General features: G+C 41.0%; 1 protein-coding gene across 8 annotated transcripts in view; it reads right to left on the bottom strand.

Annotated features, from left to right (window-relative positions):
• Positions 1–14,398, bottom strand: part of ATG7 (autophagy related 7) — an 81,301-nt gene that overhangs the window by 16,955 nt on the left and 49,948 nt on the right. Inside the window, exons 18-19 of one of the 8 annotated variants that reach the window (XR_004499204.1) lie at positions 9,905–10,109; positions 5,287–9,818 (exon numbers count right to left, since the gene is read on the bottom strand). The exons of 3 other annotated variants lie outside the window; for them this stretch is intronic. Coding sequence is in view for 4 of the 5 variants with exons in the window: in XM_033517473.1 (XP_033373364.1) it covers positions 9,999–10,109 (111 nt within the window). In the remaining variant the exon portion in view is untranslated. Of the gene's footprint in view, positions 1–5,286; positions 10,110–10,152; positions 10,287–10,314; positions 11,152–11,465; positions 11,716–14,398 lie in introns of those variants that run through there. 4 more of the 8 variants (XM_033517473.1, XM_033517474.1, XM_015640766.2 and 1 more) reach the window with 4 other exon arrangements.

Here is a 14,398-nt window from a genome sequence, read left to right as displayed (position 1 = left end):
GATAGTTAGAAACTAAAATAATTTCTGTAAATCTAAATTGAGGGAATAAAAGAACACAGTTTACAGTGTTAAATGCTCAGAGGATACTGGATTATCAGATTTATTTCATGTTGTATACTTCAGAAACTTAGGGAAGAGAAATCCATTTATTTTAAAATCTTATGTGGCAGTTTCCCTCCTGACTGATCCTGTCACTTTTCCCATTAGGTTTATCAAAATAAATATTACCCAGAAAACTGCAAGTGCTGGTGTAAAAGCACAAAGAGGAAAAAAAAAAATCAGTAATTAAAGGTAAGGTAATGATGTTCCAGAAATAGAACAGACAGATCAGGTTTCTGGTTTGGTTTTGTTTCAAATGGACAGAAAATCCTGAAAAAGCAAAAAGATGCCTCAGCAGTGAGAGACCTCTGCAAGCACCTTGCCTTGCTCTGGAAACATCTGCTAGGCTCATGCAATAAATTATCACTAAATTATCACTAAATTACCAATAAACTATCAATAAATTAACAATAAACAGAGGCAGCCTCAACTTCACTGAAAAACTTATGTACTGATTTAAAACCATATGTCCAACCCAGATTCTGCTGAAAACTTGTCCAAGTGTCAGATTTATTCCTGTAACACTTCAATTCATACAGAAACAAACAAGAATTTTGATGAGACTGTGCAGAGATTTTGGGCCTGGAGGCTCCTGCAGGGATCAGGATTCTGCAAACCCTTTCAAAATTGCTTTTGATTTTCTGACCAGAGGATTTCAACATCTGCTGGACTAACAGATTGCCTGCAAGTAGCTGTCTCCCAGCTATCAAATCTTATTTAATTCCCAATTTTTATCTGGACCTGCTGTGACAGAAGTGGGTGCCCACTTGTGCTGTTGATTTTTCATTCCCAGGGACAAAGCAATGTTTTCCCAAGCTCCTGATGGAGGGAGAACCTTATCCCAAAGCTGCTGGAGGAGTCCACAACCACCCCAAGCAATGGGTGGCTCTGGGCAGCAGCTCCCAAATCAAACCCACCCTGCTGTGCTTTGACAAAGGAGAGGAACAAACCCAGTCCCTGCCATCTGATCCAGCTCCAAACCAATCCTGGCATGTTCCAGGTTTATTCAGCCCAGGCAGGTTTAGCAAAGCCCAGCTGCAGCCCTGCTGTGGATCCCAGGAGCACGAGCACCCCACGGAGCTCAGGGATGGCCCAGATGTGCTCCAGCAGAGGCTCCCAGTTGCTTGCAAGGCAATCAGCTTGTTTTGGCTCAGAATTCCCTTTTCCCCTCCATCTGGGGTGCTTTTGATCTTCTGGCCCCCTCTGTGACTGCAATCCCAGGAGTTTATGGGATCACAAAGAACGTGTGAGTCCAGCTGGGAGCGACAGAGTGAGGAGCCACTTTAAAAATCTGATTGCAGGCAGCAGAGAGAGTGAGTGTGGTCACAAAATGAGAATACAGAACTAGGATGTGCAGAGGATTTTCCATAAAATTCATCTTAAAACAAGCAACAGATCTCCTGTACTATGAGAACAAATTTTACCTCTTCATGGCACTAAATCTACGTTATCCTAAATATCTCATTTTTGTCACTTCACCTCTTCTTCCCCCACAAAGAAAGATCTGGAATACACTTATGAGGTTGTTTTGGATAATTATAAACAATCAAGGGTTTTAATTCAAACAGAAAATGTTCAAACACTGCAGGGCCCTCAGGGCTGCCCCTCTCATGCTGGGATTCCCAGGTGATTCCAGGCTCCATCAGCATTCAGCAGGGACACATCCCAGAGCACAGAACTGCCACTCCAGCTCAGGCTGGTGCCAGAGGAGCAGGCTCCAGCAGCTCTTGGAGAATAGAATATGCCATGAGTGGCACCTTCACAGGTGCCCAAAAAACCCAAAAAATTAAAAAAAAAAATAAATACATACACACACACACACACATAGTATTATTATTTTTTTTTTTAACCAGATCCATACTTTTTAAAACATTTAAATTAACATTACACTTCTGGAATCACAGAATCCCAGCATGGTTTGGGCTGGAAGGGACCTCAAATCCCATCCAGCTCCACCCCTGCCATGGCAGGGACACCTCCCACTGTCCCAGGTGCTCCCAGCCCTGTCCAGCCTGGCCTTGGGCACTGCCAGGGATGCTGGAAGCTGCATCCCAACCTCATCTCCACCTGGAATCACCTCATTCTCAGCCTGTTTCCACACCAAATCTTCCTCTCCCTTTCTGTGGCTCAGTGGAACACTCTTGCAAAATGCCAGCGCTGCATTCAACTGTTGTGTAATGCAGAGACTTCAAAAAAACCCAAACCCCGACCCAAACAACCCCACAAAGGACATGTAACACAAAGTACAGCTTTCCCAGGAGCAGGATTCCACCCAAACATCCTCACTGGGAGCTCAGAAAAGTCAGTTCTGTATTTTCAGACCCCCTCTCCCGTGTTAACCTTTCAAGTGCTACTACTTTAGCACAAAATTTATTTAAGAGTTGTTATGTTCCTCTGATATTTCTCTTCTGGTGTGATAAATAACAGCATCATTCTTCTGCTGAAGGACTTCTTTGTCCTCAGAACAGTATATAAAATTTTTATATTGTAACTAAAACCTGAGGTTCTGATTTCCTCCACAGCAGGGATGGCTGGTTTTCCCTGTTCCATGTTTTATGACAGGTAGCAGAAGATATTTTCTAAGGAGCTAAATCTGAATTAGAGACATTCTTCTTTGCCCCTCTGCAGAACACTGAAAATAGTTCAGCTGCATTGTGAAGATTTTCCTTCACCTTTAAAGTCAGGAGCTGTTTCTTCCACGGATAAAAGTTTGTTTTCAGCAACACCTGGCACAGGCAACCTTGATAAATTATTCCAGACACACACAGTTATAATGGAGAGAATAAACTTGTTTACAGTGGTGATTTTTACAAATCAGAGCTCCACCAGTGCACTCTTTAAGATAAAGCAAGCTTTAAGAATCTTCCTGCTCACATATCAGACACCTAAATGAATAAGCTCCTTTAAACAGGCAATTTCTTCCTTCCCCAAGACAAATTATCAACGTTATAACTTAGGTTATTAAACAAATTAAGCTGTACTGCCATTATGATGCTGCTCAGATGAATTAGTCATATTTGGCATGAACAATTTAATCCTCCAGTGGGTTTAGCATCTTAACTGAATCTTTTTTATTTTAAAGGTTATTTCTTGGTGGCAGAGGGGGGATTGCTATGGGAAAGAGGGCTGGCATTTGTTTTTCATGTGCTGCTCAGCATGCACTGCAGTGAAGCTCCACTTCCAGCTGAAAAACCTAAACAGCAAATTAAAATATTTAAACAAATACCACCTAATTATTTTAATAAAGAAATGCTCTATAATCAGTACAAAACCATGCTTTATAATCCTTGTTTTGAAAGCCAAGGAGCTGTTTTCCAGTTCAAAAGGTTCCTAAAGGACTAAATGAAGCTGTCCTGGTGTGATGCACTCATTTCCTACTGCTCTGATACCCAAACATTGTTCAGAGTGATGGTGGAGAGGAAGGAACTGCTCATGGAAACTTTGGTGTCCCTTTGTGCAGCCCCAGTAAAACCCCAACAACAACAGAAGTTCCATAACATTAACCAGCATTACTGAGGGGCTAAAAAACACCCAGCCTTTCACAATCCTATCTCAGGTTTGCATCTGCACGCTTCATTTTCTGGGATGAAGAGCACTCAGGACTTCAGAAAACATCTGCAATTACCAGAATGAGGGACAGGAGAGCATGAAGGCCTTGTCAAAATTCCCTGGGTGTGTCCAGCCTGTCAGCCTCCCTCAGAGGTGAAGGATTCTCCAGCACAGCAGGGATTGCTCCCAAAGCACTCCCTCAGTGCCAGGGAGCCAGGTGAGCACCCCATCCAGCGTGAAGAACCTCATTTGTTTCTGTCTGAGCTTTAATTAGTGATTTCCCTGCTCCTTCTCTCATTAATTGTGCAAAAAGCTGCCCCTGCCATCAGCTGCAGAGCGTCAGGTCTCAGCCTGCACCCTGGGATGGCCCTGCACAATTCACAGCCAGGAGTCTCCAAAATAAAATAAATAAAGTAAAAATGGGAGCAGAGGTGCTCAGGGTCTTTCTGTGAGCCAGGACAGAAAGCTGCTGTGGTCATGAATAAACAGCACTGGATTTTGTTCTCATATAAAGCAAGGCCTGCTTCTGGGCTGTACAAAGCGCTGCTTCCAGGGAATTCCAAAATCCACAGGCTTTTTGGAAGAGAAGACCGAGGTGTTCCTTGAAAAATTAAAGTTCTCCAGCAAGCCCCAAAAGGAAGAGCCCATGAACAGCTAAAACATTTGTGCACAAGCTGAAAAACTCCTCTCCCAGCTGGGAACAAGCTGCAACTCGCATGGGGCCCTGCACACCCTGGCAAAGTCCTTAATTGCTGGGAGCAGACAAAGTCTGGTTAGTCATGTCTGCTCAGGGGGAAGGATGTTACACCACATCTGCACTGCCTCTCTCCACACAGCTCAAACTGCTCCCCAAAGTTGTTTTTCCACCCCTTTTTTCCCCCCTGAGCTGTGTCACACAGCTGTGAGCAGGAGAAGGAACAACCCCCAGCACTGGCAGGGATGGTGTGGAGGGATTCTGAGTTTAGGAATGGCTTGGAGAGATCTCCAGACTGAGCTGCAGTGCCACTGAGGACAGCAGTGACAACCACAGATCACACTGGGATGAGAATTCAAACTGCTGCCTTCATTCCTAAAGGATGGAGCAGGTGGACTCTAAAATACACAGAATATTCTAAAATATTACAGCAAGATTTCTAATCTGGAATTATGGATTAGAATCCCTTATTAATAATGGTTTCCAAACCAGCCAAAAGCTGGGTTAATGTCCCACAACCAGCACAATATTAAACCAAATAATATATCACATATAAACCTATAAATAAATCTATAAATCTATAAATCACAAACCTTACTGGTTTGGATCTCTCTGTCTCATTAGGAGCATGGTATGGCCCAAATGGTATGTAAAATGGTATATAAATGTAATATAAAAATGGTATGCCCAAATATAAAAACATACCCATACCATGGGTATGTTTTTATATTTATATTTTATATTTATATGGAAATATCCACTCTCCCCTTCAGCTTGATTTTGCATTCTGGAGAATTTTAAGCTTTGCCCTTGATACAGACACAAATAATTTATTTTACCAAATGTTCAATTAATATATAAAAATACATTTAATAAATAGTTTAAATTTACTTTAAATTTAATTTTGTTCCCTTCTGAACAAAAAACTATGTCTAGGCTTCATGTCTCATTAAAGAACTGAGGAGGATTTATTTTTCACCAGCAAAAAACCCCACAAGATCACATTCAATGAAAGAAATTATTTATCTCCATCAATGTCTCCAAGTTCTAATCTGGGGCACTGATAACATCAGTGCCATTAATTTAGAGACAATTGCTGTTTGCTTTATTTAGAGCAGCCAATCAAAAAGGGATTTATCTCCAGACTAGAACTTTTCCCACACCAAGGAGAAATGAAATTCAGATGGAGCCCAAGTACAAAGCTGGGCAGGCACATCCCATTATTTCATTGGGGGGAATTTGGGTTTTAAATTCTGGCACCGCTGCTGACGAGAAGAAAGAACTCAAACCCCAACAAATCATTCGAAAGGCAGAACAAGTAACAAGTTATTATAATTATAAAAGTTCATGCAAAGATGAAAAGTGCCATAAAAACTTGAGGAAGATTATGCAGTGAGTCAAGGGTTGCTGAAAGACAATGAGGAATGGGATAAATCTTGCATTTCTTCATGTTTGTAACTGGACTCAAAAGACGTCAGACCAACAGGATAATGAGATGCAATTGTGTTCCTTGACTTATTCACTATGGCACAATTAAATTAATAACGGGAATTGTTGTTACTCTGAGAAAATGGAGGTGTCACTTTGATTTACAATCCATAAAAAAAAGGGAAATTAGAAGCATCTCCACAAAGGGCAGCACCTAAACTGATGAAATCATGCAGCAGTGAGACTGAAGGATAAAGGTGTTTAGGTTGTCTGATTACTGGTGACAGCCCTCTGAAAAATGAGTTAAAGGAGATTTATTAGAAGTGTTTCACAGAAACAGAGATGAGGATTGTATTGACTGGGCTCTAAAAGCACTGCAGAGTGGAAACATGCTGCAGGAGAAGGAAGGTGTCAGAACACCGACAGCACTGGGGAAGAGAGCTCAAAAGGAGATGGAAATGAAGTAAAATCATTTTTAAGACAAGCTGAGGGTCTGGTCACGAGATGCACGGATCAAAACACGGAAATGCTGATGGTGACTGACAACATGAAGGACAAAGAGGTGCTGGGATGAAAAAATCCTCTGTGCAAAACATGGGTTAAACACTGGAGATAAAAAAGTATCTGTGCCACACAAAGATCCTCCTGGATCAGGAAAGTCACCTTCAGTACTGGTGGCACATTTAATTAAAAATTAACTTTTCCTCTGGAAGGGTCAAAACAATGATCAGGACCAGCATCCTTGAGAAATACTGTGATACACGGGAATATTATGATTACTGAAGTTTAAGAGCAAGATTAAACAAAATAAGTGAATCTCAAATATTGTGGTATGTGGGAATATTATGATTTTTGAAGTTTAGGAACTGGATTGAGCAAAATAAGTGAGTTTTAAATGTTGTGGTATATGGGAATATTATGATTACTGAAGTTTAAGAGCCAGATTAAACAACTGAATCTGAAAAGTTGTGATATATGGGAATATTATGATTATTGAAATTTAAGAACCAAACAAAATAAGTAAATCTTAAATATGGTGATCTGTGGGAACATTATGATTCTTTAAGAATCGGATTAAACAAAAAGAAATGAATCTAAAATATTGGGCTATATGGGAGTATTATGACTTTTGAAGTTGAAGAAGCAGACTAAAGGAGCTGGGTTAATTCTGACAGCTCTAACAGAGCAGATCACAATTGTTGTGTTTGAGGGCTGGTGGCCACCAGCTCGTCCCCACCCCAGTGGAGCTCAGCTGACCGAGCAGGGCAGATTTTTGATCACTTACGACCGCAATGAAAAACTGCTCCAGACTCCTCTTCCCAAAGGGCTGCACAGTGGGAATTCCAGCCTCCTGCTAAACCTCGTCCTTCCAAATTGCTCTGTCTGTTTTGGCCCTAGGCTGCTTATTAGAAATGATAAAAGTGCTTCTTTCAAACTCAAAGCAAGACAGCTCCGGTGCCAGTGTCAACACGACAGAGCGCTCGTGGCTACGAGGGGAGCGAGGAGAAGAGGGGCAGGAGAGAGAGAGAGGCAAGTAGGAACACAATTCTTCTCCCTGGCTGAAGCCCAGGCTTATCCCACCGTATTTTTAACCTTCTCCAAGTTGACTAGACTGGAATAGTTGCTGTGGCAGCAGTTGCAAATCAAACTCGTCGCAATGATTGTTACAACATAAAAATGAAGAAACGTCCCTGGAAAGGGCTCTGTGCCTTTGACATGTGTGCAGTGCTGGTTTAATCAGGGCTTGCCTCCTTCAGAGACACTGAAAAGAAACAACCAATGAGGAAATAAAGAGGATTTCTTGAAAGGAAGCCAAAATGCAATGTTTTATGCTGAACTACACATATAAGGTAAGGAGGGGGTTTTTTTCCCCCCCTCAATGAGTGAACAAAAGTTCAGTTTCAGGAGGAGAATACCTTTTTGACAGCACATAAATTAAAATTTGGGACAGACAGACACACAACCCCAACAGACTGTTGTGGCTTGTCACAGTACTCAAGAATCACAGATTATTCTGAGTTGGAAGGGACCCACAGGAATGGCCAAATTACTGCAAGTAAGACTTTTCAAATACAATAATTAAAATAATGACCAAGATCACAGAATCATAAAATGGCCTGGGTTGGATGCACACAAGTGCTCACCAAGAGGCAGAATAGAAAGTCTGAACACTCACTTATTTAATACTGAAGGATTATATGAAGAAATATTTATAATTGCTGACATTATCAGGTCCACAGAGAACGTGCTTGAGGAATTTGCAAAATTCAAAGGGAGTTCACAACACTGCAATGCAATTTGAATTTTTAAATGTTTTGACTTGTGCTGTTATTAATTTTTATGAGCAGAAAACGCTCTAACAAACACAGTCAAAACATCCTGCAGACAAATGCAGGTAAGATTCAATTTAAAATAATACACTTTTTATTTACATGATGTGCATATCCCTGTGGAACATGGCAGAATTTCCACAGAGCACAAAGTCCAAAACAAGACTGTGAATGCAAAGCCAGTTAAATTACCTGGGTTATCCCCCTTAGGATTCTCCATGGCATGTGGGATCCTTACCTTGGATTTTTGTTTATGTACAGAAAGCTTCCACAGGTTTTATTTATAAACTCCTGCTTGGAATTTTCAATTATTTTATTCCCCAGTGCTTCTCCTTTTAAGGCCATCTGTTTCTCCCCATATTTTGCCCCAAGGCACATCAGCTGTCTCCACAGCTGGATGAAATTCCCATCTCAGGCTCAAAGGAAAACTTTATATTTTTTGTTTATTTGTTGAACTATAAAGAAGCCACCCATCAAAAGAAGAAACCTTTACCTATGAGTTGAGTCTTGGGGTACTGCACACATCCTCCCCACAAATATCTGTATATTCTTTTATCACTTTGAAATACAAGAAAAAAAGCAGGTTACTGAGTATGGGAGACCTAACTATTGTTCATAATGTAAAAACTGCTTCTAAATGTTTTATAATAGAGTTAATTAGTGGAAAATTTTATCTTCAATCCATGATTCTTAAATAGATCATTTCTTCCATGTATTAACTGAGTAGTGCACAGCAATGTGCAGAAGGAAAAACAATGATCTCAATCAGTGCAACTTTAAAATAACCTGGTGCCTGGCTTGGCATAATGTAAGAAAATGATGTTTAAATTAGAAAATTATAAATGGGCATGGCTGCCATCATTGACTCACAAGAGAAAGTGAGACACAGGACAGGAGAGGAGATGTGGAGAATTTGGAAAGAGGAAGTTAACAAAGAGCTCTGTTTGGGCTTTTTATCTAAAATTTTCCAGAAAATGTTTTACAGCCAAGAGTCTCAAGATGAATGAGAAGCTGCTTGGAACAGGAGAAGCATCCAGCTGTCAACAGCAAAACAGTTTCCAGCAAACCATCCACCAATCCCCACCAAACCAGCCCAAATCCACCAATCCCCACCAAACCAGCCCAAATCCACCAGTCCCCACCAAACCAGCCCAAATCCACCAATCCCCAGCAAACCTTTGAGCTCACACTCCTCATTTTGGCCTGGCCCCTCAATCCCCTCCAGTCCCCTGCTGAATTCGAGCCTCCAAACCCTCCCTGGAGGGAAATGGAGTGGGAGAGTGACCTGGGAGGAATAAAACCCAAACAGAATCCACCACCAGTCCTAAAAGGCAAAAAGGGACTGGGGATGGATGAGGATGGAAATGAGTGAGCTCCAGGCACCCCAAATTTTGCAGCTTTTCTTTGACACATCAAGATTCTACATCAAGAGGTGGCTTTGCTTTTCCAGCTACTCAGTGCCCCTAACATGAGGTATTTCCTTCCCTAACTCAAGGTATTTCCTTCCCTAATTCAAGGTATTTCCTTATCTGCCAGCCTTGCTGTGTTTGTTCCTTGCCTTCCACTTCTGGAGGACATTCACTGCTCCATGTCACCAACTCCAGCTGGAGAATCAGATTAAAAAAGATTGAAGCAAGGAATAATTTGGACAATTGGATCACTGAAGGAATTTTCTTGCTCAGTGCAAGCTGTTACATCCTGAGTGCTTACCAACACATCTAAAGAGAGAGAAAACATCTTTAGAGGCAGGCTCAGCCCAGGCTCCACGTGCCTCCAGTGCCTGGAACCCTGAGGAATCACTCACCTCCCTGCAGGTCCTGATTCCTGCCCATCACACCAACCCTCCCACGTGGCCCTCCTGTTGAGGAGATAAAAATCCCACTGTGTCTTTTGGGGACTCAGATCTTCATTCTGCCCCCTTTGAAGTCGACCGGAATTTTGGCATTTATCTCCATGATGAAGGATGAGATCCCAAAGTGTTTGTTCAGCAGTTCTGGAAGGATGCCAGCCTTAATAAAAATCAATCAAAATGCATTTTAAAGACTTGGCCAATCCAAATATTTATTTGCAGACTCCCAGACTCATCCCAGTATCTGGCATTTCTTTCCCAGCTGAAATGCAGAGCGATGCTGCTTGGCAGAGGCACTGACATGTTCCCCACCTTTGGTGAGCCAACATTCCTGTTCCTGCAAGCATTCAAACCAGCAGCTTGTAAAGACTCAGCAGGACTCAAACACTGTTCACTTTCTCATCCTCACTAATGGAATAATGTCTTTGATAAATCTGGCCCAGCAAGATCTTAATCCTACTGTTGGAAGGAGTTCATGAACTTAGCAAGGTTTTCCCCTTGAGAAAGAATCCTCCTCGAGATAAGCTGTGATATTTATTTTTCCAAAAATTAATTCTATTGCTCCAATGAAAAATAAGAAGGCAAAAAACCTAAATGCTGAGGGTGTTATTACCAATATTTTCTAAAAGTAGTGAGTACTAATTAGAGTGGAAAATAAGAGTTTTTTCCGTGGTGCTGGTTACCACCGTGTCCTTATATTTTCAGGACACCACAAACTAGAACAGTTTGCTGTTTTCCAGGTTTTTTTAGAATCACAGATAGAATTAGAAGCTGAGCTGTGAGGATAGCTGAAGGCTTCCAGGGGAAAGAGAAAAGAGCAGCAGCAACCATTTGCCACATCTGCCCAACCTGATGCATTTGCAGAGTGCACAGGTGAAAAAATCAAATTAAAGCAAACCCTCGGCACAACCACCCCAGAGTTCTGAGAGGTCTTGCATGAGCACAGTTTTAAAAGACTGACCTCCACCATTCCTTGTAATCTTGCTTTTTTTCTTGCTGGATTATTTACATACATGAATTCTCCAGAATTTCAATTCCTACAGTCTTTTGAAAACTCTTATGGTTTCTATAAATATCATTTCCTCATCCCATTGTCTCCATTAAAGGCACAAAGTCCACCACATATTCTCCATCTTCACACTTAATCCATCTTAAAATCTCCTTTCATTATGTCAAGAATTTCTAGAGTTTTGCTTAGAATTCTAGGAAAAAAAAATGAAATTAGGGACACCTGGAGATCATTTATTGACTGGGAAACTCATCCCATTTAAACCTTCTCCCCTGGGATAATGTCACTGTCTTCACCTTTTTGCTTCCCCACCTTTAGTAGAGTTTTCTGCTTAGAAAGAGAAATGTTGTGTTCCAAGTGCAGTGCCATAATTACAGGAATAATTATTAATAATTATTAACTATTTAAATTAGATACAAGTGTGAAAGCATGGAATGAAATGAGTTTTAAACCCAAACCCACTCCTCAGGATCCTATGAAGTTCCCTCAGAATGAAGACCCCTCTGCTTGCACTGGAAATTTAAAATCAAAATCTCAACACTCACCACACACTCCTGCAAACAAAACTCAAAACTTTTGCTTTGTAAAATCATAAATATTTATATATAAAATTCACAACAGCAGAATGATTTTTGTTCAGCCTCACACAAATGAAGCCTGTCCTGTAAATTGCCCCTTTTCTTTAAGTTTAACCTCCATCAGGTTTCAACAGCAATTCAAGGATGTGACTTCCCTCTGCACAATATCCTAACAAACCCTACAGTAAAGGAAACAATGGACAGGTGTAACCTCAATGAGGAAAAAATCAGTCAAAACAAACAGTTTAGAGGTTGTTTCATTTAGTTAAGGCTAACAAGTCCAAACAAGCTAAAGACACCTCTCAATTTAGGATTATTTTCCTCCTGGCAAAAAAGGAAAAAGAGTATTTTTACAGTCAAATGACATTCAATTTTTTTTTCTCTAAATATTAAAATACCCCCCACATTTAATTAGGAAAATCTCCCAAAAGACAACAATAAAGAACAACTCCCTAATTTCTATATATATTTGTCTATTTAAGAGAACTAAAACAAAGACAGTATAAATACTTCCAAAATCCAGCACCAACTGAGCCTTTTCAGAGAAACTTCTCCCTGTTAATTTTCAAGCCACCACATACAACAGAAGCTTGAGTTTCCATCTGCAAATATATTCTAATACACTCAATTTTGTTCAGCACCTTCCACGAGCCAGAACCAGAGATGATCTCTAGGAAATAAAACCAAGAATACAAAGAATTCCATCTCTAGCCCACATTTCCCAGGTGCCACAGTTCCGATTCACAGGTAGCTGGCAAATTAACTAAAAAGCCAAAATGGAGAAGAATAAGCCTTGATCAGGTCCTGGCAGCTTGGAATTGCACCAGGACCATCCAAGCACGCTGGGGATGAGCAAGGGAGGAGGAGGAGGGAAGGATTTACTCCACATTTGCTCCTCAGGAAACACCAGGCAGCTGCATCCCCAGAAGTTTGCAAGCCTTGCCCCGAGTTTATTCTGCAGTTTGTGTCCTTGCTGCGTTGATTTGGTCAAATTGCTCTCCTGAGACTCTCCCTGGAAATAAGAGAGGGCTAATGCTGTGTGCAGGGGTGGGAAAGGATCAGCCAGACCCCTCCTCTTCTGCTCTCCCCCAGATATTTGCTGAATAACAACATCAGCGCCCCAAATGCTGAATCCCCACACAGAGACAAGCTCCAGCTTTCAGCTTGGGGTTATTTCCCTCACACTTCTCCATCCACAATGCTCTGTTTAAGCTGGGATATGAGGTTCCACACACATGAAACTCCAGCAGTTTGGCTGGAGAATGAACAACAAAACCTCCCTTGGAGTTCCAGCAGCAGGAACGTCACTGCAGGCTAAGTGAATACAAGAGGCACTGTCCAAATCTGCACTTACTGTTATTTTTATCCCACAAAACCCCCCAAATATCTGAGGATGAATATTTTAATGCATTAGAATTTGAATGCATTTGACTGTTGGAGAAAAATAGATTTCAGGAACTGCCAACAGAGGTTTTATACTTTGATTTTTCAAATCCTTTCCACAGCAACCAAGCACAACCAAGATAAATACCAGGGTGAATTTGTCACCTACACCTTCACTGCTGAAGTGTCTTCTTTTCTCTCCTAGGCAGCAAACTGTGCCAGATTTCCCTAAAGAAAAACACTTCTCAGTGAACTGAAGGAGAAGCTGGAATATTGGGGTCCCAGCTGCTCTAAGTACCATTTATTTTGTATTTCCTCCTCCCAGGAGATGGGAAAGTGAGGATGGTGTGAAACCACTGGAGACATGAGAGCTGAGCTGAGGTGTGAGACAATGGCACATTTTGAGATACCTGCACCCTTGCAAAGCTTGAATTTCTCTGGTTTTCCCTAGAGAAGTTCTGGAGGACAGCTGGGAAAAGTCTGCTACACAAGCAAGAGCTCTCTCAAGGCTTCATTAATTTCTGTCAAAATTCCATCATGTTAATTAGGAACTAATTTATAACCTGAAGATATTGACTGGAATTGAGTAACTTCAAGGAGTTCAAGATGCCTGCATGTGAAAATTCTGCTAGATATTGAGAAATACCCCAGAGGCCTCACTTCTCAAATTAATCCTTCAAAAAGACACAACTGTACTGCAAGCATCACATAAAGACTTCAGATGTTATCTCCTCTAATTCCCTTCCACACAGAACAAATCAAACAGAGCTGGATGTTGTAAAGTTATCTGGAAATATGTAAATCGTTGGGAATTATTCAAATCACAGCCTCTGCAATGGGACACTGGCTGCAAAGTTACTGCACTTATGACATTAAAGGGAAATATCATGAAGAACCTTGGAATTCCCTTTTTTCAGCATTTGATTGTTGCTGCAGATACCCACATTAAATACAAACAACAGGATCTGCCTGCACTTTGGAAAGAACTGCAGGAATAAATTAACTTTTAGAGTTACAATCATAAAAGGACCTTGCCTTAAAGCCTGACTTTATTATCAATAACCACAACAGAAAATCTTGAATGAGCATTTTTGAGAGCCACAGCCCTCAGCAACTCTTTGATTCTGATTTTTGAAATAAAACCCTTTCATAAAAGGGCTCGTGGTACCAGTTTTGTGCAAAGACACTCCAAAATCACAAAATATTTGCTTAGGAGTGCCCTTAACATATTTGATTAGCACCAGGTTCCTATAAAAACATTCTTGTTATTTGCTACAATTATAGATTGCCATATATATTTCAGAGCTAAAAGGAACCCAAATATCACTTAATTCACTGTGAATTTTTGTTGTGTTGTTGGCAGCCTGTAACTGCCCATGGCAAATCAAGTGCAGCTGCATTTCCAACCAAGCACAGAAAACACAGCAATGCTGAAATAGATAGGACTGGAAAAATACCTCTCTTTTGCTGGATTGTAGA

The sequence above is a fragment of the Parus major genome, chromosome 12, assembly GCF_001522545.3.
Source record: "Parus major isolate Abel chromosome 12, Parus_major1.1, whole genome shotgun sequence".
NCBI classification, from domain to species: Eukaryota; Metazoa; Chordata; class Aves; order Passeriformes; family Paridae; genus Parus; species Parus major.
This window is presented reverse-complemented; position numbering and strand designations above follow the sequence as displayed.